Source organism: Drosophila kikkawai, chromosome 3R (genome assembly GCF_030179895.1).
Source record: "Drosophila kikkawai strain 14028-0561.14 chromosome 3R, DkikHiC1v2, whole genome shotgun sequence".
In the NCBI taxonomy this organism is placed as follows: Eukaryota; Metazoa; Arthropoda; class Insecta; order Diptera; family Drosophilidae; genus Drosophila; species Drosophila kikkawai.
The window spans coordinates 1,175,283-1,201,056 of record NC_091731.1 but is presented as its reverse complement, the minus strand read 5'-3'; the positions used below and the strand labels follow the sequence as shown (position 1 = coordinate 1,201,056).

The window sequence follows — 25,774 nt, the reverse complement described above, 5'->3', positions numbered from 1 at the left end:
ATATACTAACTGTAGCGCGTGGCGGTTACACTTTGAAATAAAAAATTTTTTTTTTCAGTTTTCAAATTAGTTTTATTTGAGCAAATACATAAAAATAAACAAAAAATTAAATAAAAAATATTTTTTAAAAATTGTTTTCATTGAAAACAATTTTTTTTTTCACTTTGATCCCCTTTAAAAAGGCGTATTTGTGGGCGTGGTACTTTATGCAGTACATACATATATACATTTTACAACAATTACCTGTCCAATGCCGTTTAAATTATTCGATTACCTTATTTGGTTCAAAAGATATGATTTTTGCAACGCTAAATGAGAAAAGGCGCTACTGTGCGACGTTACAAATTTCGCATTCATTGATGATGTTCTGGATAATTTTCTGACTGTCAGGGTAATAGTATTCTTCATTGAACCAGTTAATGGTCTTCTCTATCCCCGGGTGTAGAAACTCTTAATGATTCTTGAGGATTAAATCCTTGAATTCAGCATAAGTCGAAACGTCAATCAGCTTCCTAGTACATCTCAAAAATTTAGTTAAACTGTTGGGGCTTATGATTTCGGTATAAGCCCTTTGAAATACCAAGAAGTCCTCGTCATTAGGGAAGAAAATGGCGCTTTTCTCTGTGCACACATATTCCTTAATAAGGGATTTAGCCAAATCGTTAGTCATTTCTTTGTATGTTATCTTAATTTTAAGCTTCTGAAAGAAATGAGTAACTTCTGTATTGTCGTTAACTCCTTTTTCTATCTCGATTTGTCGAGAGTAGAAGTTCAATGGTCTTTCCGAGATTTATATATAGTTCAAGTTATCTTCACCTGCACTATGGATTGTGGCATCATTGCTGTTTGCAATTTCACCAAGCATTACTTCCTCGATTTTTCTTTTAGAGAGGGCATCTGCTACATAGTTTTCTTTTCCAGGGAGAAATCAAACTCGTTTAATTTAATTTTCCACCTTTGGAGTTTCATGTTTGGCTCTTTAATGTTATTAAGCCATACCAAGGGTATGTGATCACTCTGTATTTCAGATGGCCTGCCAAATAGGTATAACCTGAAATTTTTATCGCCCAAACTATTGCTAACAATTCTTTTTCAACCGTCAGCGTTCTGCTGGCATAGCATACGGGTTTGTGATTCTGAGTTAGCACTGCGCCGTTTGCCAAGTTACTTGCATCAGTTGTCAGGGAAAAAGGTTTTGAAGAGTCAGGGTAGATTAAAATCGGCTCTGAGGCTATCAATACTCTTAACCTTTCAAATAACCCTATGTAATCTTTGCACTTGGTATCAATTACTGCTCCTTTCTTCAACTTCATTGTCATCGGTTTGACGATCTTTGCGAAGTTGGGAATAAATTCTCTATAAAAGCCACAAAGTCCTAAGAATGATTTCAGGTTAGCGTCCCTTAGTTTTTCAAAGACCTTCCTGAGTGATAAAATATGCTCCTCCAATGAAGTGTAGTAGATAATTATATCACCCAGATACACTAAACAACCTTTGTAGATTAAACCTTCCTGAGTGATAAAATATGCTCCTCCAATGAAGTGTAGTAGATAATTATATCACCCAGATACACTAAACAATCTTTGTAGATTAAATCTTCCAAAAGATTATTCATGCATCTTTGAAACGTTGCGGGGGCATTTTTCAAACCAAAGGGCATACGTGTGTATTCGTAATGACCATGTTTAGTCGAAAAGGCTGTCTTTGCGATAGAATTATCATCAATTTGAATTTGATGAAATTCTTTTGCTAGATGAATTGTGGTGAAATATTGGCAACGTCCAAGTTTGTCCAATATTTCATCCATTCTTGGGATTGGAAATTTATCATAACAGTAATCTCATTTAGATTTGTGTAGTCGACTACTAACCGAAACTTCGGCTTCCCTGAGGCATTGACCTTCTTGGGGACGACCCAAATAGGATAAGGGAATTTCGATTTTCGAACTATTCCCTGTTCTATCATTTCCTTGAACTGTTTGTCAACCTCCTGATCCACACTTTGGGGATACTTATAGGGTTTTCTGTAGACCGGATCTTAATGCTGGGTCTGTATGACATGCTTATGCTTAATTGTACTTGTGAAAGTCAAATGTTCACTTCCTTGTTCTTCTTGGCCCTTTAAGTCTTTGTTTGGAGTAAGGCACTTTGTAGGTGCTGAAGTTGAACAATGTTCTATATGTGCCGAAGTTAAAGAGTAATTTTATGTCCGTGAGCCGAGCAGTAAACAACGGCTGTGTGGTGCAGCGTCGTGCAGAACGGTGACGACCGGATAACTGTAAATAGAGCTGGAAATTTGTATTTGTTTACCGAATCGCAGAACAAATGTTATGCTGCACATGAGTCTGAAGCTGTTTTGTGGCATAAAAGATTTGGTCATCTGAATTACGCAAGTCTCATGGAAGTCGCCAAACGACAAATGGTGAGCGGTTTGTAAAAGGTGATTTTTTGAGGAAAGCTCCGTGCAATACGTGCATGGTGAGCAATGTGCATATAAAGCCATTCCCATCTCAGGCGGAGAATCGAGCGGAGGAGCTGTTGCAGTTAGTACATTCAGATGTGTGCGGATCGTTTGAAAGAAGTTCGATTAGAGGATCGAAGTATTTTCTCACATTTGTTGACGATAAACCAAGACGTATGTTCGTCTATTTTCTGAAGCGCAAAGAGGAAGTTTTTGATAAATTTGTGTAGTTCAAAAACATGGCCGAGCGACAAACTGAGAAGAAATTAATTTGCTTGCGGAGCGATAACGCTCGCGAGTATGTGAACCGAGCATTTGATGAATTTCTACGAGCAAATGGAATTACGAGGCAGCTTACAGTTGCCTACACACAGCAACAAAATTGTGTTGCAGAGCGTTTCAATCGGACATTGGTTAAGATGTCAAGATGCTTACTCGTGCAGTCTGGACTTTGTGAAGAATTGTGGGCAGAGCCGGTATACACGGCAGTGCACCTACGAAATCGATCACCTACAAGTGCATTGAGCCACATGACACCAATGGAAGCGTGGACTGGTAAGAAGCCCTCGATCAGTCATCTCAAAGTTTTTGGTTCCATTGCAGTGGCGCTTAATAAAGGCGTCCAGAGGAGTAAATTCCAACCAAAGGGCACGGAACACCGAATGGTAGGGTATTCGAGAACAGCTAAAGCTTACAGGCTGTATGATCCTAAGTAGCGGCAAGTGGTCGAGAAGATAGACGATGAGAGGGAAAGCGGAGCGAAGCATGCTGGAAACTATTTCGTTTGAATGGCAGTCGACCGAGGAAACAAGAACCAGCGCTGACGGAGATGATCACTCCAAATTTTCCGAATTGGATGATGGCATCGTTGATGGCGACAGCATCAAGGATGAGGAGATGGACAGCGACGGCGTGGACACCGAATGTTAGGACGACGTGAAGGAGCAGCGTGTTGGCCCCGGTAGACCCAGAATTTTACGTACGGGCAGACCCGGTCGCCCAAAGAAGCAGTTCAATATACTTGGAACTTTTGGCGAAAGAGACGTACAAATTCCTTCGACGTACGTTGAGGCGATCAGTGGCGAGTTTTCCACACAATGGCGAGAAGCGATACGTTCTGAATATGATGCCTTAATTACGAATCAGACACGGGAAGTCACAGATTTACCTAGCAGCCAGAAGCCCATAGGCTGTAAGTGGGTATACAGTGTGAATCGTGATGAAAACGGAAAGGTGGAGAGATTCAAGACTCGACTTGTGGCGAAGGGATGTTCTCAACGGATGTTCTCAACTGTTCTAAACTACAGTGAAACGTTTGCTCCAGTTTGCCGATTGGAGTGCATGCGTTTAATGTTAGCCATGGCAGCAGAAATGGAACTCTATTTACACCAGATGGACGTATGTACGACATACCTCAACAGCGACTTGGAGGATACCGTGTACATGCAGCAACCCGAAGGCTATGCAGACGGCGACAAAGCAGGAAGGGTGCTTTTACTGAAGAAGGCCATATATGGATTGAATCAGGCTGGTAGACAGTAGAACATCAAACTGGATGGTGTTCTGAAGGGCATTGGCTTTCATCCGTTGCAGAATGAGCCGTGCTTGTATAAGCGTGCGGATGATGGTAATATAGCATTAATCCTTGTGTATGTTGATGATCTCATTAAGCATACCAGAAGAAAATCTAATCTAATCTAATTTTGCATGCGTTTTTATTTATTTATTGTAGTATTTAGTTACATTATATTAATTTTTTAATATTTATTTTGCATGCGTTTTTATTTATTTATCGTAGTTATTAGTTAGTTACATAATATTATACTTTTTTATATTTATTTTGCATGCGTTTTTACTTTTACTTTACTTATATATATATATAAATAAATTATATTTTTTTCTTAGTAAATTTTATTTGTGTACTCTCGTAACGTTTCCTCGTTCTTTTCTTCCTTCATTAACCGCGTCTATCTAGTTCGCGATTCGTGCCGTACGTCACGCGGCTGCGCCCCTCGGTCGGTTGGGCGGGAGGTGGAACGGGAACCCGCGCGAAAAAAAAAAAAAAAAAAAAAAAAAAAACAGACTTACTCAACATCAAGACATTGATCTCAACGGCGTTCAAATGTGTTAATAAAGGCTCATTACGACTGTTTCTAGGCATGAAGATAGAGCGCAAGAGTATACTTGGAGAGATAACCCTAGCGCAGACTCAGTATATCCAGGACCTGCTGCATCGACATCAAGTCGAGAGCTGCAGACCTCCGTCTACACCTTTCGATCCAGGGTATCAGGTTGCATGTAATGAGCAATGCGCAAAGGTGGACGAGACGGAATACCAGACAGTAGTTGGCGAGCTGATTGCGAAATTGGCACAGCCGAATAAGGATCCGCATAGCGAGCATATAGCAGGCGTTAAGCATGTAATGCGTTACCTGGCTTCTACATTGGACTACAAGCTGCACAACAAAAAGACAGGACGGCTTTTGCTGGCTACGTCGACGCCGATTGGGGCGACGACAGGCTTGATCGAAAATCGTATACAGGATACGTATTCTTTCTGGCTGGTGATCCGACATTGTGGAAGTTGGAGAAGCAGCACAGCTTAGCACTCAGCAGTACCGAGGCTGAGTATATGGCGTTGTAGACGGCGTGCAAGGAGGCAGTTGCTATGAGGCGGCTGATCATCGAACTTGGCTGCCCCGACGATTGTTTTTGGAGACAACTTAAGTGCAAAACAACTAGCCTATAGCTATATATAAGATATCACTTCATTCGTCAGATTGTATATGACGGTCAGATTGTTTTGAAATATGCTTCTACAAATGTAATGAGTGCAGATATACTGACAAAGAACCTGGCGAAAAAGAAACAACAAAGAGCCGGATATTTGCGTTCATTTTGGAGCCTGGACAGATCAGTTCACCACACAGGTCGGTCATCGGAAGTCGAGTTCCGTGTCAGATCCTTACCAAAACTAAACTGAATCAACCCCCTTCTCTTACTTTACCTTATACTCTAGTTGATCCTATATAGTCCTCTCTTTGGTAGCGCGACAACGGACCTCACTCGACAGCAGAGACTGCCCTCGTCACTTAGGAAAAGTGTACTTCCCAGAATTTATCTTATACATATATATATATATATATATATATATATTGTAACGAATCTCTCCGGCCGGGATAGATCCCAGTCGTGACCAGGGATCCTCTTCAAGAAATTTGTTTAGAGGGGACGGAAATATTTGTAGGAAATTATTATAACAGCGTATGGGACCCGGGTTGCGAACTTACGCGCACTAAATTCTGATCGTCGAAGGTCGGCAAGGTGGGTGCGGACGATGTGGTCACTAGATGCCCCAGGAGCAGACGGGGCACACGCGCTGCTTGTCAATGGCTGGCCGCCGATCTGCTTGATCGGTCGGTCCCTGACAAAAGCTGCTCGTCGCGAACTGCTTTAGGCACTGCTTGTGCCCACTGCTTGTGTGTACTGCTATCGCGGAGGCGCGGAGTGGCAACTCCGGCGGACTCCTGGCGGAATTTGCTTGATCTCGCCCAGAATTCGGGTGACGTGGGTCGGGGGGAATGGCCAGGGCGTCAGAGAGGCGTTAGCTAACTCCGGTTGGGCGCGGAGGCTAGCTACGGGTCGGCCAGGCAGAGTTTCACTTGTCACCGTGCTGACGCACGGTGCGCGAAGTGACCAGTGCAAGCGTGGCGGCAGCGTGTGTCGAAGTGTCCCTAATCTAGGAGTGGATACGGGGGGGGGGATGCACTCGTAGTCGCGGCGGTGCACGGTGCGTGGGAAACCAGCGCTGGTGTGGCGCTGCGGCTACGGGCACAAGAAGGGGTCCCTATCGGGGCGAGGACAGAGGAGCACGTGTCCTCCAGTCGCGGCGGCACGTTGAGCATGGAAGGAGTCTGTGCTTGCGTGGCGCTGCGGCTGTAGGTTAGACAGAGGGTTCCTAAGCTGGGCGTGGACGGAGGAGTAGGTGTACTCCAGTCGCGGCGGCGCGCTGTGCACGGAAGAGCCGGCGCTGGCGTGACGCTACGACTGCAGTTACGACCGAGGATTCCTAAGCTGGGCGTGGGCGGAGGAGTAAGTGTACTCCAGTCGCGGCGGCGCGCTGTGCACGGAAGAGCCGGTGCTGGCGAGACGCTACGACTGCAGTCACGGCAGAGGATTCCTAAGCTGGGCGGGGGTGGAGGAGCAGGTGTCCTCCAGTCGCGGCGGCACGCTGTGCACGGAATGAGCCTGTGCTGGCGTGACGCTGCAGCCGTGGGCACGAGAAAGGATTCCTAGCTGGGCGAGGGCAGAGGAGCAGGTGTCCTCCAGCCACGGCGGCACGCTGGGCACGGAAGGAGCCTGTGCTGGCGTGACGCTGCGGCCGTGGGCACGGGAAAGGATCGAAAGGAGGTTGGGTGGCCGCAAATCACGTGCGAATGGAAACTCCGAAACGCAGTATTTGGGTCTTCAGCGGGACAGAGACCGGAGGAACCTGAAAACCGTGACCACTACTACTAGGGAAATACTACTATGGGTAGGTTTGATTGTTAGTTTATTGTTTTATATTTTGTCTAAGTGTGAGTCCTACTACTGCCTTACAGAAATCACTCCTGCAACTTACAAATCTAGCCCACGTGTCTGCGGGCGTGTGGCTGCCGATCGCGGTCGTTGCCTGGCAAAATATTCGGCGCGTGAATGCGGGGACTCTTGTAGCTGATGTCACTGTGTGGGCGCGTACGTCGCGGTCGTTGACAAGGACACGATGCACTTCGATTTCGACTTGGTCGCGGAGACGCGGCGAAGGGCACGTCTGCCTCGGTGCAAAGTTTTCAGCGGAAGAGATCGAATGCCGGAAGACGCGAGCTGTCATAGCTTTTGAGTGAACCGGTGGTTCGAACCGGTTCACCGAGAACTGATCTGGTTCGACTAGTTCGACTAGTCGATAATGTACCCGGTTCAGCGATCTCTGAGGTGCTGAACTTAGCTTATTATTTTAACTTAATTATCCCTACTTTAAATATACTTCCAGGTTGTCTTGCTTACGGCTCCAATGCCAACAAAAAGGTTTAATAGTTATAGTGGCTTCAGTGCCGTCTTACAAGCTAGTTATAATATACGGAGGATTATTTATATGCTTATTATCTATACTTATTTTTATAGGAGAGGTTGTGCGCCGAAGGAATGGAGGCGTCACAATATATATATATATACATCACCAAAATACCTTACTTAACCTCCTATCCGATCCAGGGGATGACTTCTTGGTTGGTTCCTTACCGCTGCTCCTCCGGAGTACTTAGCCAATCGCCGTCCGAAACTGAATGAGCTCCCAAGGGCTGGGTATCATCTTATATAGGGCCCTGGAGATGTTAAGTGTGACCAACGCCTGGGAGGAATTTGCCAAATCCTTTTTTGGCCAATGTGAGCCTTTGCGCACGATCATGGCGCACGCGCGCATTTAATTTAAATATATTTCAACTTCATTATTTTGAATATAATATTTTTTATTGCTTCTAGTATAATCCCTATTCTATATTTTACGAATCTATTTGTGCGCGTCTGTGCGTCACATTTGTGTGGAGTCGGTCGACCCCTACCACAGTGGAGTCGCCTTTTCCAGGATTCTCCATTGGGAAGTCGTATTAGAGGTTTATCATGGAAGGGATTTGATAGTTAGTGGTGCTTGATGACGGGATGGTCGACCGGATATACTTACATGTAACGGACCGGATGTCTTGGACTGCCATTCGCCGTTTATTGTGATGCAGGTAGTGCTTGCAGTGAACGCCCATAGGGCGCTTGGGCGGCAAGGGGAGCTAGCACTCCACTTAGTGCTGGCTGATATAAGTTGACCGCCACGACGTTCACTTGGAGATCGGCAGATTTAGTAGCATACTGTTTCGGGCTGCTGCCCCAAGCTTTTGGCAAGGAGGAAAGATCGGGATGCGAATCTCCCATAGTGCAGTTTGGTGGCTCCAGAAGTGGCAAAGGTCACGAGCAGACCAACTGCCAGTCCCTTTGCGATGCGGGGAAACGGGGCTTTGGTGACCAAGACGGGTCGGTATAACCCCCTTCGTTCAAAGTCGGGGAGAAATCCTCGGCCTCCAATGGATAGCATCGAAAAGCGTGCTCCACTACGCACCGTCTGTCCCACACTGGGCGGTTGTGTGGTCCTGTTTCAAGTGCGGGCAACCAGGACACTTAATTGCAGCGTGCACTAACCCTGCCAGTTGCTTCATATGCACCAGTAAGAAGCTAATAGCAACCAACCACTGCGGGCGCCCGCTAGAGCACCTCAATTCTCGCAGGCATGAAGGCGGTCCAGCAGCACAAGATATGCTGTCGAAAACAATCAAAGAGCGGTAAGTGGACCTAGCGCTGCTCAACGAACCTTACCAGATAAGGACGAGCCCGGCAGCCGACTACACGGGTAAGGCCTCGTAGCATCCACCACTTGTCCAACATCCACACTTCAAGCTGATTCGTGCGAGCAAAGATAGGGAACTGGTGGGTATATAGAGTCTACCTGGCCCCGAGCCTATCCCACACGGCGTTCTGCGATGGGGTGGACTTACTCGTCACCGATGCCAGGGGCCGTTACCCTGCACTGATCACGGGAGACTTCATAGCCTCGGCGGTGAATGGGGGTAGCACCTACACTAACGCCAGAGGCATATCGCTAATGGAAGCTTTCGCCATATTGGATATCGCGCTCCTGAATACGGGTGTGGGGGGAGGGGGGTTAGAACACGTTTATCCGGCCGCAGAGCAATGCTTCGCACAGTGGCAGGCCGCTTAACCCATCCGCTCCTTCCTGCCTCTCTCCAGTAACCTAAGTGATTTCATCATTGTTCACGCCAAAAAAGGGCTTATTTTCGGGAGGCAGTCCGATCCTGCTACCAACCCCTAATGATCCCGTACGCTCTCTCTCTCTCTCTCTCCCTCCGGATTTCCAGTCCATCGAGCTTCCAATCCGCTCTTCCAAGCTAGGTTTAAGTTTCTTTGTATAGTTAGTACTAATTTACTTCTGCTTCAATAAATACATCCGACGCACGACGCGTTAAACTCCGAACAGTCTCCGTGTTCTTATTTAGATTGCATTTCAGGTTAAAGCCGCCCCCTCTAAACAATCATCTTAGCTGCGAATTTCACCGCCGGAAAAAATGTGCCCACACTGATGTCCAGAGCAGCCCTCTCCTCATCAAATCTGCGGCACTCGAAAACGACGTGGCGAGCATCTTTTAATATGGCGGATCCGCACTACAACCTCGTCCTCATTGCCGAACCTCTTGAGGTAGCTACGGAAGCAGCAGTGTCCGCTCAGCACCTGAGTCAGGTAGAAATCCACCTGCTCCATCTAGGCCTCAATATTGGTGACCAAGATATGCGTCTACTCTTTTCATCTCAGCTTTCGCAACGCGATCAGGTCTTTTGTTCCCGCGGAACGCAGTGCGCATCTTTGCCTTTTCACGGATCAGCTCTCTCAAAAGGAGCAATCTCGCTATCACCAGCGCAGCATCGTCTGAAACCGTCCTTAATGCGCTTGATACTCGGCCAGCGCACAGTCTGTATGTAGGCTCGGCACCCTGTATATAAGACTTGGTTTCGGCGGCTTCAGCCCACACCGCACAGTGGTTGGGCTTGTATGGAGACGCGGCCAAAAATAGTTCTAGTTGATGTATCGTTACGAAATTAATACCAAAAATCAAGAAAAATGTTTTAAGTATATGTCCAAAAAATTGGCCATGTAGCACGTCTATATCATATAGCTGCCATAGGAACAATCTGTTAAAAATCAACATTTAGTATGAAAACTTTTTTGTTTTTCAAAATATCTTAACCAATTTCACAGATGATATGTTTGGAACAGGTTTATGCATTCTAACCAAATTTGGTTAAAATCGGATGTCTATATCTTATAGCTCCCATACAAAATTGTTATAAAATTATTTTTTTCCAAGAGCTAAAATTAATTTATTATCTCTTAATGAGAATGTTGGTGAAATATAAGTGTCCAAAAGTAAAAAAAAAATTATTAACTTATATATTGTGAATCCGGCGGACAGATGACAGATGACACAATGCGGCAGCTGCAAACGATTTGCGATGGCTGTATGCAAGCCAGAAGAACCCACAGCCGCCACCGGGAACCGGTATTTTGGTGGAACTGAGCGTTAGCCACGGCTAGGAGGGACTGTTCTCGAGCTAGGCGAAGGTACTAACGGTATCATGGAATACACATGGACAAAAGGAGGGATCCATAGTTTTGATGCCTGTTATTAAAATCTCCCGTTATCATGATTGTTTCATTGTTGATGCTAATAACGTTGATTTGGTTATAGCGTGGGAAGGATTTGTTGGGTGAAATATAAATTAAGTGTAATTTGAAGTTGTGATTGGATTTTATTTCATTAATGTTGCATTGTGCATTATAGATTGATTTATGAATATATATGGATAGTCCTCCAAATCTGTTCGATGAAATGTTTGTCAAAATATTATAGTTTTGACGCTTGCCGCGCGCATTAATAAATAAATAAATATAACAATAGTAGTAAGGAATCAGGAATAAGGGTAAAATAGGATAAGCATAGTTAATAGAAGATAAGGAGAACAACTGAAAAAGAACGAAACTTAAATTAAGAAGAATAAAGAGTAAAAGAAACAGAAAAGAAGATTAAACAGAAACGCACACGGGCACACTGAACCGTACCGAGGCTGGCCACACTACTATGGATAAATCCACCATAGGCGACGGGACACTAGACAACGCGTGGCCCTATATAAAGTGGGCTACAGCTCATAGCAATCGGGAAAATAAGCAACTCTCTAATTAACAGTAACAGGCTGGCTTTCGAGTCCAACAACATTTTTCTGCTGACTTTCGAGTTCAACAAACACTTCTTTCTGCTGACTCTCGAGTTTTACAATAACAACTTCTCACTGCTGACTTACGAGTCCAACAATAACTTGTCTGTACTGACTTTCCAGTCCAACAACAACATCGTTCTCTGCTGACTTTCGAGACCAACAAAAATTCCTATCTGCTGACTTTCAAGTCCAACAACAACAGCTCCCCTATGCTGACTTTCAAGTCCAACAACCACAATTTCCCTATGCTGACTTTCGAGTTCAAGAACAACAAATCGCTGCTGACTTTCGAGTCCGACGATAATCCTACAGGTGAGGTACGGAGCTAGCAGCATCCCGCCGAGTCCAGTGGACGGCGAATCGGACGTCCCCAGGTACGCCACGACGACAGAAAAGGCCGCGACGTGAGAAGCCAAGGGACGACCTCACATTTCGGAAGCAACCTGATAACCACATATGTAACCAATACTATAAATATACAAACCTAGTTATACTCTTTACAGCATTAACCTGCAGCAATCTCCTTGGGAAATGGGGTCGGGGATTTTTAGATAGGACTCTTTTTTCTGCTTGTTTTCTGGGTATTTTGTAGATATCGAGGGTACTTGAGAGTCGAGATCAAAAAGTGTGTTCCTTTTTTCAAATTTAAGAGTACAAGTTATGGGGGTCCGATTTGTGTGCTTTGCTTTTTTTTTCAACTTTGGTGTTTTTAACTTTAGTATGGATTTTTATTGGTGTTTGGTTTTTCAGTATTTGAGAGTAAGAAGCTCTTGGATGGTATTGTGGCCAGCAAAATATATATAATGTGCGGTTTTGCAATTATGCAGTCCTTTCTATCAATAGTGCGTGAGGTCTCGGAGCAGTTATTGCATGTGGGGCTGTCTTGCTTACAGAAGGTTTGTGGGTGGTTAAAGCGAAGACATTTTTGGCATTGCATTGGGGGTGGTATGTATGGGCAAGAATACTTTTTCGTAGCCGATCATTACCTTTTCCGGAAGATTAGTTGAATCAAAAGTTGGCATATTAGTCCAGTTGTGATGCGATTTAGGTAAACCAATTTTATCAATTCGGACTTGTGACCTGAGCTCGGATAGAATATCATCTTCTGGAATGTTTCTGAGTAAGTTACAATGTTTTTCGTTTTAATTAATAGGGTTCCAACTCGTGTAAGTTGCATTTTTACACTTCTTATACGCAGATGTAGTCTAAAGACATTTCCACTTTCTAGAGATAGGGGAGAGTGGGGTTAGAACCATGGGGATAGATGAACCACTACAAATATTTCACCTTCTGCACGGTTAATAAGGCCAGAGGCATGCTAGGTTTTATTAAGAGGTGGTCGAAGGAATTCGATTCCCCTTATATAACGAAGACCCTTTTTACTTCATTAGTTCGCCCTATATTGGAGTATGGTTCATGCGTCTGGAGTCCTCAATTCGGAATCCATATTAACCGTATTGAATCTGTACAAAAGAACTTTTTACTTTTCGCCCTCCGTGGCCTACCTTGGGATGCTGATGAGAGGCTACCGTCCTATACAAGTAGACTCCTATTAATTAACTTACCCTCCCTAGCTAACCGTAGAACAATGCTTGGTGTCGTATTCCTTCATAACCTTATAAATGGTGTGGTTGAGAGCCCCTTTCTTTTAGGGCAGCTTAACTTCCACGTTCCCCGACTAACATCTAGAACCCTTATCCCTTTAGTAGTAAATCACTGTAGGCGGGAGTTTGAAGTACATGAACCCTTTAGGGTTTTATGTACGGATTACAACCGCCTCTCTGATATTATAATTCGTAGCGATAACCCTTCTATATTAAAAACCTTAATACTTGTAGAGTTAGCTCGTAGTGTAGCACCGTAGTCTAATTTTGCATGCGTTTCTTTTTATTTTACCTATTTATTTATTCTTGCATGACTTGTAGTAGTTATCTCGTAGAGTAGCACTTATTTTGCATGCGTTTTTCTTTTTATTTTTTTTTATTTTTTATATTTTGTTTATTTATTAAATTATGGTTATGGTTATATATTTTTATTATTAGATCATTATTTTGCATGTGTTTTTATTTATTTATATATTTATAGTTTATTATATTATCTCCTAATGTTTCCTCGTACATTTCGTCTGTCCTTCTAACGCGTCTATCTAGTTCGCGATTCGTGCCGTACGTCACACGGCTGCGCCCCTCGGTCGGTTGGGCGGGAGGTGGAAGCGGGACCCCGCGCGAAAAAAAAAAAAAAAATAAATAAAAAAAATGATTTTGTGAGCCATCTATATGTGTGTTGCTTACTTAGTCGATATCCTAACCTCACACCCACGCACAGTCGCGTCAAACGATTGTTGTCGTTTTTATCGCTAATCGAAGTTTGTATTCGCCGTTTGCAGCTTCAATTGTGACCTAACGTTTTCTTGGAAAAATTTTATCGTGCTTCGCCAGTGGCATTAAACTTCATAAAATTGTATTTTATCGTAAGAGGACGCAAATTATGATATTTCCACGGATAGATCACGCAATTTAAATATTTCATGTTTTCTTCAAATCTAATGACTTGTGGGGATACATGAACCAGTACTTGTGGGGATACATGAACCACTTTTCCAAATTTGATTTTCTAAATTTTCCATCGCAGGCTGCTACAAACAAAATATCAAATCATGTTTTGAAAAGAGTGGAATTTTTCCCTTCAACCCACAAAAGTTTTCTGCATCTGACTTTCTTGGGAGTGATTACACTAACAGAGACATGAACACAGAAAACACTCACAATCAAAATTCTCAACAAATGGCAATCGTACAAGATGAAAATGTGCTCCTGAACACTCCTGCGAGGAACAATACCTCAATCGAGTCCGCAATGTCTCCCAATATTGACCTGGATGATGTTCCTTTGACGATCAGAATGCGTGGGTTCTTGCAAGGAAAATCGCCAGAGGACTTACGAGGGTACCCAAAGGCTAAACCACGAAAGCAGACGACTGGGGGAAGAAAACGAGGAAGGAGTATCAATGCTACGGACTCACCGCAGAAAAATTGATCGCGGAAAAACACAATCAGAAAACTCAAGAAAACCTCCGAAAAAATAAAGAATAAAAACAAAAATAAGAATAAATAGCAATATTGTAATGTTTGATTTCATGCTGTAAAGGTGCAATGTTTATATTCGAACAGAAAGAAGGCATGCACAAAGAAAAAAATTACACTTTTTTTATACAATTGTAGTTTTTGTGTTATCCTGATAGGTGGTTCAACTATCCCCATAGGGTGGTTCAGGTATCCCCACCCGTGGGGATACAAAAATTTTAAAAAGCAAATAAACTTTACAAAACAAAAGATAATATTTTTGCATAATACTCAATATTCCAAGGAATGTGGGCTCTTTTAGATTTCAATATAGGCAGACCCTTACGTCGAATAGTTCAGTCATAATAATTGTTGCGATGCTGGCGAAGGTTCGCTGCCCGCGCTAGATGCCCAATTTGAAAAGGGCGGTAATTTGAATTTGTTCAGCGTTGTATAACACAGAAATGGTTCTGACCAACACTAAATTAGTATTGTAAAACACCCTTTTTTGCGAGAATGAGACCGCTATATGTGTAAGCGTCACTTTGTGAATTGAAGAGCGGCAAACCACAAGTGTAAGATGAGAATAAATGTAAAACTTCTTTATTTTTTAACAATATTAAATAAAGATTTCAGCGCTGTTGCTATCAGTATACTACAACCAGGCGCTTGTTGTACGTGGTTAAACCCGGGACCCAGGGCCGTCCCAACATTCTGAAATACTTCGCCATCCGGAATTCTGTGCCAAGGGTGCACAGCGTCTGGAAAGCGCTCCTTACCAAGGGTGTGAAGGAGTGAGGAGGAGTATACAGGATAGCTTCAATTGGAGTCCAGATTCGGACGTTTGTAGCCAGTGAATCGCACAAGGGTTGCGATTTTCTAGCCTGTGGAGAGTGACGTCATGGATGACGTAATGGATCGCGAGAGTGGCGATCAGAATGCCGAAGCTGTGGGCATTGAGGACGGTTCTGTTGGAAGCTCTAATTGTAGCTTCACAGGACCATTTGCGGGCTTCTACGATGGAAACTCGACTGCACAGATCGTGATGGGGTCGAATCGGTGTGTGCCGCTGCAAAGTGCGAGCACGCCGATGAGTGAGAACCAAGCGAGTCACGACATGTTGCAACCAAATGCTGCTACACAGTTTTCTGCGCAGCAAATGAACACAGTGAATGGAAATACACCATGCACGAGTCCAAGGGAACAACGTAGCCCAAGGCGCACCGCCACACGGCGCGTGGCCGGTTCCACAACGAAATGAGGTTGGATTCATGGCAAATAATGGCGCACAGGCCGCACCACCAAGGGGCGCGGCAGGATTCATACCAAACAGAGCAGAGCAACCAGTACTGCCAGGAAATGGTGCTGGATTCATGGCGAATAACGCAGCCATGTTTGGCGGTTCGGCGGGATTTGCCCCGCCATTCAGTGGAGTGGGTTTCATGCCACAATGTAAACCCAACATGGCGAACTTTTCCCAGCCCTACAATTCTGGAGTTAATGCCGGTGGAGCAGGTTGATATATGCCGCAGTTTGCCAGCACACAGTTCCAGCAGGCAGGGAACAATGCAGTTATGCTGACGCCGACTCAGATAGCTGCGCGTCAAGTCATATCGAGAGAATTACCTATTTTCTCCGGTAAGGCCGAGGAGTGGCTGTTGTTCATAAGCAACTATGAGCAGTCAACAGAAAGATGTGGATTCAGCAACGAGGAGAATCTCATCCGACTTCAGAAGTGCCTTAGAGGATCAGCTTTAGATGCTGTACGAGGCAAACTTATGGTTCCAGCTATGGTTCCATATGCGATTGGAACGTTGAGAATGCTATATGGACGTTCGGAAATAGTGCACGCTAGTCTGCAGCGTAAACTAAAGGAGGAACCAGCAATCAAACCGAACAATTTGGAGTCCGTAATTCGTTTGGCACTTGCGGTGCAGAATTATTGCGCGACCATGTTGTCGATGGGTCTACATGATTACCTAAACGACTCAGCCCTGCTAAGTGATTTGGTAGCTAAGCTGTCGAGCGATTTGAAGCTAGATTGGGGCAGACATCGTTTGGCAGCAGGCGGCGGAAATTTGCCCGCCTTTGATAATTGGCTATTTGGCGTAGCTATGTGCGCTACGATGGTGACGCCGTATGATTATCAACCAACAGAGAAAGAAAAAGTTGGCAGACACGTGAAGGAACGCCTATTAGTCCACAATACGGTGGAAGGCGATGACAAAAACAATCAGAATCTGCAGGATGTACAAGAATCATCGTGCCCAGGATGTGACGGTGACCATGAACTTGTAAAATGCAAAGTATTTTTGGCCATGTCAATCAAGTCTAGATTTGACATAATCAAGGCAAAACGACTATGCTTCTGTTGCTTTGGGAAGCATATTGCTCGGAACTGTAAAGAAAAGAAGACTTGCAATGTCAATGGATGCAAGTTACATCACAATAAGCTTCTACACTTTGAGCGAGTTGTGAACGAGGACGAGATTGAACCAGAGAAGAAAACTAGCGATATAATAACCAGTGAGTCAACTGTTTTCTTCCATGATAAGTCGACAAAGAAGGCACTGTTCCGATATATACCGGTAACTTTGCACAATGGATCAAGAACCGTAGATGTCTTGGCCCTTATCGACGAGGGATCATCCTGTACGCTAATGGAGCGCAAGTTAGCTGATGAGCTGGGCTTAGATGGACCAGAAGAGGAGCTTTGTTTGAAGTGGACCGGCGATATGACGCAGACTGAAGCCAAATCCAAGCTCGTCTGTATCAATGTTTCCGCTGCCGGTTGTCTGGATGTGAAATATGTGCTGAAAGGAGTGCGCACTGTGAGCAAATTGGATCTGCCATTGCAAAGTATTGATGATCAAATGCTTGATGATCACAATCACCTGAGATCCGTTCCAGTCTCGACGTACTCAAATGCTAGAGCCCAAATGATCATTGGACTGGATCACATTAAGATCTGTGGGCCACTGGAGGTACAAGAAGCTGATAATGACGATCTTATTGCGGTTCGTTGCCAATTGGGATGGTCTGTTTATGGCCGATATGGATTGGAGGAAGCCATGCTGCCACGTGTGCTGCATGTCTGCCAGTGTACGTGCGCTACGCGAGCACTCGACGAGGCGGTGAAGGCGCACTTTTCGTTGGAAGCTATTGGTGTGAGCGTTCCCTCAAAACCACTGCGATCGAAGGAAGATGAGCAGTCGCTGAAGATCATGAACCGAACTACGAAGTACATTCCCAATGACAATCGCTGGGAAATTGGATTATTGTGGAGATACGAGAATGTTGAGCTGCCTGATTCCTATCCCATGGCTCTTAGACGTCTCAAATGTCTCGAGTCAAAAATGCTTAAGGACCCGGAGCTGAATGAGTTTCTGACTGATACCATGCGGAACTACGAGAAGAAGGGTTACATTCGAAAACTGCAAAAACGAGAGCTGACTCATAACAAACGTTCTTGGTATCTGCCTGTCTTTGTAGTGGAAAACGCCAACAAAAGAAAGAAACGTTTGGTCTGGGACGCCGCAGCACAGGTCGATGGCGTGTCTTTGAACGATACACTTTTAAAAGGACCGGATTTGTTGGTATCATTGATGGGAGTACTGCTGCGCTTCCGCGAGCGACCTGTGGCTGTAACAGGTGACATACGAGAGATGTTTCACCAGATTAAAGTTAGCGCCTCTGATCAATCTTCGCAGAAGTTCTTATGGAGAAATGGAGAAATTGATCGTCCGCCGGATACATATGTAATGCAAGTGATGACCTTTGGCGCTTCTTGTTCGCCGTCGCTTGCCAACTTCGTATTGAGGCGCAATGCGGAGCAGTTCGGCGAGAAACATCCCAGCGCGATAAAGGCGATCTTCCGAAACACGTTTGTTGACGACTGGCTGGAGTCGGTAGATACGGAAGATCAGATGATTGAACTGGCGACAAATGTGAAAGATATCCACACCAAAGGTGGATTTGAAATGAGGAATTGGCTTTCAAACTCGAAAAGCGTCCTTCAATCCCTGAATAACTCACGGGAGGCTTCACCGAAATATCTTGGCGTGGAGCAAGAACTTCAGGAGAAAGTTTTAGGCATGTGGTGGCTACCGGAATCGGACATGCTAACGTTCGTCATCCGGCCCGAGTTGTTGCAGAGGTCGGCAACTCACACAAAGCGTCGAGTGTTGAGTATTGTAATGTCCATTTTTGACCCGCTTGGGATACTTGGATTTTTCAACATCCGCGCCAAAATCATCCTGCAAAATATATGGAGATCAGGAGTGAGCTGGGATGACGCCATTAAAGAACCGGATGAGAATGACTGGATGGCATGGAAGGCTTTACTGATCAAACTAGGAGATCTCCGCATCCCACGCTACATGTACTGTTCAAGTTCCGTCAAAGGGGTGCAGTTGCATGTATTTGTCGATGCCAGCCTGGATGCTTATGCTGCAGTAGCATACCTGCGTGTTGAACATGGCGGCGAGATCCGATGCTCTTTGGTGGCGTCAAAAAATAGAGTGGCTCCATTAAAACCAATATCAGTGCCTCGAATGGAATTGATGGCAGCTGTTTTGGGTCTGCGCCTGGCCAAATTTTTGGAATCGGAGCTGTCGACAAAAATTGAGAAGCGCATATTTTGGACTGATGCGCGAGACGTTCTGTACTGGATAAAATCCGACGCCCGTAAGTACCCTCAATTCGTGGCCTTGCGTATTGGAGAGATTCTTGAAGGATCTGAGATTGTACCTTCGGAACAGAACGTGGCGGACGAAGGGACCAAATGGACCAAGAACTGCGAAATAAGCAGCTCAGCAAGATGGTTTACTGGCCCGGAATTTTTATTGCAAGGCGAATCGCAGTGGCCATCGAGACCAGGAGTTGACATTAGCAGCGAGTGTGAACTAATGTACCATGATGAGGAAACGCGGGTGAACAAGTCACCCATTGATTCGATTATGCCGGATCCGTTGCGTTTCAGTAGACTTGAGCGTTTGCGTGCTGCCCAAAAACGAGTACTGGATTTCCTACGCTACATATGCAAGGAACCGCGTGGGCCTGAACTGGTGAGACTATTCAAACTAAAACGCCATGTGGAAATGGATACTGTCTTTATACGAGCGTGCCAAGAAGAAGCGTTTGCTGATGAAATACGCTGTCTAAAGAAAGGAGACTGCGTAACTAACCGGAAAAGTACCATTTTCAAGCTCTCACCATATCTTGATGCAGCCGGAGTGCTTCGAATGCAAGGACGGATCGAAGCCATTGAAGATGTGGAGGTGAACGTGAAGCATCCGATTATCCTCCCGTCACGCCACAGAGTAACGTATCTAATAGTGGGATACTATCATCGCAAATATCATCATCTGCACGGAGAGATTGTTGTCAACGAAATTCGGCAACAATATTGGATACCAGGATTGAGAGCGCTTGTGAAGGACATCGTGAAAAACTGTTCGGCTTGCTGCATCAGACGCGCACAGCCGCTTCCACCAATAATGGGAAATTTACCCAAGGAACGTCTTTCACCGTTCACCCTGCCTTTCACGTACACAGGAGTGGACTATTTCGGACCAATGGAAATCGCCGTAGGAAGACGTAGGGAGAAAAGATGGGGAGTATTGTTCACCTGTCTAACAGTTCGTGCTGTCCATTTAGAGATCGTTCCATCTCTATCGACAGACTCATTCCTGCTGGCCCTAAAGTTGTTTACTGCTCGCCGAGGTGTTCCTGTTAAGATGCTGTCAGACAACGGAACTAATTTTCGCGGTGCAAGCAGAGTATTGGTAAAAGAGATCGAGCGCATATCAACATCGGAGGTGGAATCGAAGTATCCGGAAATGTCGTTTGGCTTTATTCCACCCGGATCACCTCACATGGGCGGAGCCTGGGAACGCATGGTGCGTTCTAGAAAGTCGATCCTGACAGAAATTCTGGCGCATGCCGGACTGCAAGAAGAAGTACTACGAGCGGCGCTGGCTGATGCCGAATGTACGTTAAATTCCAGACCTTTAACGTATATTCCGTTGGAATCTGAGAACTCCGAAGCTCTGACTCCAAACCATTTTTTGGTCGGTAATTCGAGTGGACTACGTGAACGAGGCACGATGGAGAGCACTGGACTTGGATTGACCAAAAACTTCCGGATAGCTGGCCAATTAGCGGATCGCTTCTGGAAAAGATGGGTTCGAGAGTATCTACCGACACTTACGAGACGGACCAAATGGTTCCAGCCGAACCCAAAACCAATTGCTGTGAACGACGTGGTCATCGTCGTGGATGAGACGAGCAAGCGGAACTCCTGGCCGAAAGGAATCGTTGCTGAGATTCATTGCGGAAAGGATGGACAAGTAAGGAGCGCTGTAGTGCGAACAACTGGAGGATTCGTAACTTGCCCTGCGGTTAAGTTGGCTAAATTGGACATAGTCACGGATGGTAATACTTAGCGTAGCCACGCAGAAGAATTACGAGGTGGGGAATGTTGCGATGCTGGCGAAGGTTCGCTGCCCGCGCTAGATGCCCAATTTGAAAAGGGCGGTAATTTGAATTTGTTCAGCGTTGTATAACACAGAAATGGTTCTGACCAACACTAAATTAGTATTGTAAAACACCCTTTTTTGCGAGAATGAGACCGCTATATGTGTAAGCGTCACTTTGTGAATTGAAGAGCGGCAAACCACAAGTGTAAGATGAGAATAAATGTAAAACTTCTTTATTTTTTAACAATATTAAATAAAGATTTCAGGCTGTTGCTATCAGTATACTACAACCAGGCGCTTGTTGTACGTGGTTAAACCCGGGACCCAGGGGCGTCCCAACAATAATGTTTATAAAAAAAAGTGGTTCACCTAACCCCACTCTCCCCTATATTATCTTTTCTTGTTATACCCTTGCAGGGTATTATAATTTCAGTCAGAAGTTTGCAACGCAGTGAAGTAGACGTTTCCGACCCTATAAAGTATATATATTCTTGATCAGCATCAACAGCCGAGTCGATCTAGCCATGTCCGTCTGTCCGTTTGTCTGTCCGTCCATCCGTCCGTCTGTCTGTTTCTACGCAAACTAGTCCCTCAGTTTTAAAGCTATCTGAATGAAACTTTGCATATAGTCTTCTATATACTCTCACTGCTATATATGTCGGAACGGGCCGGATCGGACGACTATATCATATAGCTGCCATACAAATGTTCGATACATTTTTAGAAAAATAATTTTAACTTTGCTGTTTTTAAACATTTTTGCATTATTTTTTAGATATGGCCATTTTTATTTCAGAATTTTGGTAAAAATTTTATGAAAATCGGACGACTATATGATATAGGTGCCATAGGAACGATCGGGAAATTAATAGAAATAAAATTATAGCTTCGTTGTTTTTCAACGCATTTTTATTTACTCTGAGATATAAGCTTTTTTTATTATTCTAGAATTTTGGTATAAATATCATAAAAATCGGACAACTATACCTTATAGCTGCCATAGAAGCGATCGGTAAATGTACAAAATATATAAAGCTGGGAATGTAAAACTGTAACTGTCAAACTGTAAACATAATAAGTATAGGTAAAATGTAATGAAACTCTGTTGTGTTTTTATTTATTTTGTTTTTGTTTTTATCCTAGTGCGACAAGTGATTAGCTTATATTTATTGCACTTGTCAAGATTATTACTTAGTCTAACAATTCGTATTCATTTTTCGTTATTTATTATTAATTTACTAATTTTACTACCTAAATACATATTTTTATTTAATTATTATACCCTTGCAGGGTATTATAATTTTAGTCAGAAGTTTGCAACGCAGTGAAGGAGACGTTTCCGACCCTATAAAGTATATATATTCTTGTTATACCCTTGCAGGGTATTATAATTTCAGTCAGAAGTTTGCAACGCAGTGAAGGAGACCTTTCCGACCCTATAAAGTATATATATTCTTGATCAGCATCAACAGCCGAGTCGATCTAGCCATGTCCGTCTGTCCGTCTGTCCATCTGTCCGTCTGTCCGTTTCTACGCAAACTAGTCCCTCAGTTTTAAAGATATCTGAACGATACTTTGCATATAGTCTTCTATATAATCTCACTGCTATATATGTCGGAACGGGCCGGATCGGACGACTATATCATATAGCTGCCATACAAATGTTCGATAAATTTTTAGAAAAAAAATTATAACTTGGCTGTTTATCACATATTTGCACCATTTTTTAGATATGGCCATTTTATATTATTCCAGAATTTTGGTAAAAATTTTATGAAAATCGGACCACTATATCTTATAGCTGCCATAGGAACGATCGGAAAATGTATAGGAAAAAAATTATAACTTCGTTGTTTTTCAACATATTTTTATCTACTTTTAGAAATAAGCTTTTTTTATTATTTCAGAATTTTGGTAAAAATTTTATGAAAATCGGACAACTATATCATACAGTTGCCATATAAAAGATCGGTAAATGTAGAGAAAATGTAAAGCTGGGAATGTAAAACTGTAACTGACACATTGTAAACATAATAAGTGAAGCTGTCGGGGGCCGTGGCAAGTACAATTCCAGATTCCCAATAAAAGTAGGCAGAGTTTTTGAATAAATTGGATGCTGAGGAGGACCAACGATCCGTCTTCTTTGGAGTTTATTTTTCAGAGTGGTAAAAGAGAGGCACAACTAACATGGCGACAGGTACATTTTTTCCCAGAGATGCTCCCCTGGCGATATTGCCCCTTGTTCAGCATGAACATTCTCCCCCCCCGCGCAAGAGGCATACTTGCGATCTATGAGAGGGAGCATCGTCCGGAAAGGATCCATCCCAGCGTCGTGTTTTGTGCCATTGGCAAGCCGTCCTGACCCGGGAGGATACCCGGGAGCATCAGGTCAGCGTAGACATCCGCCCCAAGCACCACCGACACTAGAGATGGGTGGAACCACCGGTCATCCGCCAATGTGACATTCTGAAACATGTCCTGCACCTTCGGGTCCAGCGATTGCCCCGGCGTTCGTGTCTGCATCTGCTCGTCCACCAGCATCAGAAGCTGCTTGCTCATCTTGGAGGCCTTGGAGCGCATCTCGGTGGTGCACACCCGTTGGTCGCCAATGCCCGTGATGGCCAGATTAAGGGCTTTAACCAGGGAGATGTGGATGCGACTCACAGGACAGCACGGATCCACCAAGGCTCGGACCTCAAACCGCTCTTGGTCGGATCCGATTAGCACGGACGCGGTCGGGAGGATGCTAACACTTGTGCGCGCCAGGATAGGCGTGCACGACCGGCTGCGGGACGGAGACATATCCATTGGCGTGGCGGGCCGCCGAGATCCGGATACAGGCGCCTGCTGGCGCTGCTGTGACTGACGCTGAGGCCGAGAATCCGAGGGTGGATTGCGCCTTTGTCGGGGTCGCGAAGAGCGAGGCTGCCCAGCGTGGATGTGTAGCAGCGTGTGATGAGCCTCATTGCATATATGACACCTCGCTGTACTGCGGCACGACCGACCGGAATGCTCGTGTGCCAGACAGTTCGCGCAGTACTTGTTAATTAGTACCGCGCGGAGCCGCTTCACCGATGGCAGTTGAAGAAACCGTTGGCAAACCCTCAGAGCGTGGACTCCCCTGCAGACTCGGCATCTGTATACATTGCTCCCGGATGAGCGACGAGGATTTTGGTGGGTCGTTGGAGCCATTGTATACACGGATCTAAATTAAAAAGAAAGATGGATAAATATGAAAATGAAGTTTTATGGATGAGGATGAACAAGACACGTGGACGGAACGACGACGTTGGATGACACAACTTAGGACTAGTACATGTCAATTGGAAGGACTAATCTATTGAGGAGTCACTATGGTCAATGGGGCCGTCCATTGGGAGGCGAATCATTTTCGCCACTGGCCGTCGGATGACGCCCCGTGCTGTAAGCACGTCTGCAACTCTGACCTTGCCGTCGGCGCCCGGACATACCAACTGGATACGCCCAAGCCGCCATTCGTTGGCCGGCAAGCTCTCCTCCTTGATCACAACCATGTCTCCCGCTTGGAGATCTCGCGATGGGAACTTCCATTTGTTCCTTTTGTGGAGCTCCTTCAGATATTCCTCCTTCCAACGCACACAGAACTGCTGATGCAGGGCCTTCAACCTCCGCCACCGATTGATTATGGAAATAGGATTCTCCCCAATCAGAGGCTCCGATACCGCAAGAAGTGGTCCACCAATTAGAAAATGTCCGGGGCTAAGAGCCACAAGGTCAGTGGGATCTTCGGACATGGGTGAAATAGGCCTGGAGTTTAAACAGGCCGCAATTTTCGCAAGGAGGGTAGCCAGTTCTTCGAAGGTGTACTTCCCTGCTGCTGTGTACTTGTAGAAGTGAGCCTTGAAACTCTTCACACCCGCCTCCCAGAGCCCTCCCATGTGAGGCGCGCCAGGAGGGTTGAAATGCCAGGCCAAGTTCTGAAGGCTGTGTTTGGAGAGGATCATTGTTCTGGTTGACTCTATAAAGTCTCTGGATAAGGACGTGGAGGCTCCGACAAACGTTTTCCCGTTGTCAGAGTAGACATGTTGTGGACACCCACGGCGCGCAGAAAAACGAGAGAAGGCAGCTAAAAATTTCTCTGTCGTCAAGTCGGACGTCGCTTCGAGATGGATGGCCCTGGTACTAAAGCAAACAAAAACGCAGACGTATCCCTTTGTGATTTTGCAGGCTCGACCGACATAACTCTTGATGTCAAATGGCCCCGCGAAATCCATGCCCGTATGAGTGAATGGCCTGGAGAAAGAGGATCTCGCCCGGGGCAAATCCCCCATCAACTGCCTCTGCAGGTTCTTCTTGTGGATGACACAAACTCGGCACGAGTGAATTGTGTGTTTCACCAATCTCTGAAGCTTAGGAATCCAGAATTTAGACCGAATCAGTCTCACCATTAACTGATTCCCCCCATGCAAGGATATGCGATGGGTAAACAGGGCTTGTAGCTTCGCGAACCTACATCGCGCTGGGATGATGATAGGATGTTTTTCATCATAACTAAGCATGTCAGATGCTTGTAAACGGCCGCTTGCTCTCAAAACCACCTTTCTGTCAAGAAAGGGGTTTAGGTTAGAAATGGTACTTGAGGCTGGAATTTGCTGCTTGTTACTTAAAGCCTTATATTCGACGGGAAACTCATTCTTTTGAGTGAACACGATTAACCGCTCTTGCACGTGGGACAACTCCGCCGAAGTGAGTGCTGACGATGGGGGTATATCTTCCTTTTTGCAACTTTTCCCAAAACGGATCACGTATGCCAGAACCCGCAGCGCCCTGTCGAAGGTTGAGACACTCCCTAGGATATCCACTGCTGGCGGCACTGTGGCACTGTGACATTTGATAGGCCATCTCGGTTTCCGGATTAACCAGG

At 44.9% G+C, this 25,774-nt stretch overlaps 1 protein-coding gene across 5 annotated transcripts in view; it reads right to left on the bottom strand.

Moving 5' to 3' along the window:
* Positions 1-25,774, bottom strand: part of nAChRalpha4 (nicotinic acetylcholine receptor alpha4) — a 511,483-nt gene that overhangs the window by 398,930 nt on the left and 86,779 nt on the right. The window contains exon 3 of one of the 5 annotated variants that reach the window (XM_070286895.1): positions 23,006-24,076. The exons of the other annotated variants lie outside the window; for them this stretch is intronic. Coding sequence (XP_070142996.1) covers positions 23,161-24,063 — 903 coding nt within the window. The 5' untranslated portion in view covers positions 24,064-24,076 and the 3' untranslated portion in view covers positions 23,006-23,160. Of the gene's footprint in view, positions 1-23,005; positions 24,077-25,774 lie in introns of those variants that run through there. 5 annotated transcript variants of the gene reach the window in all.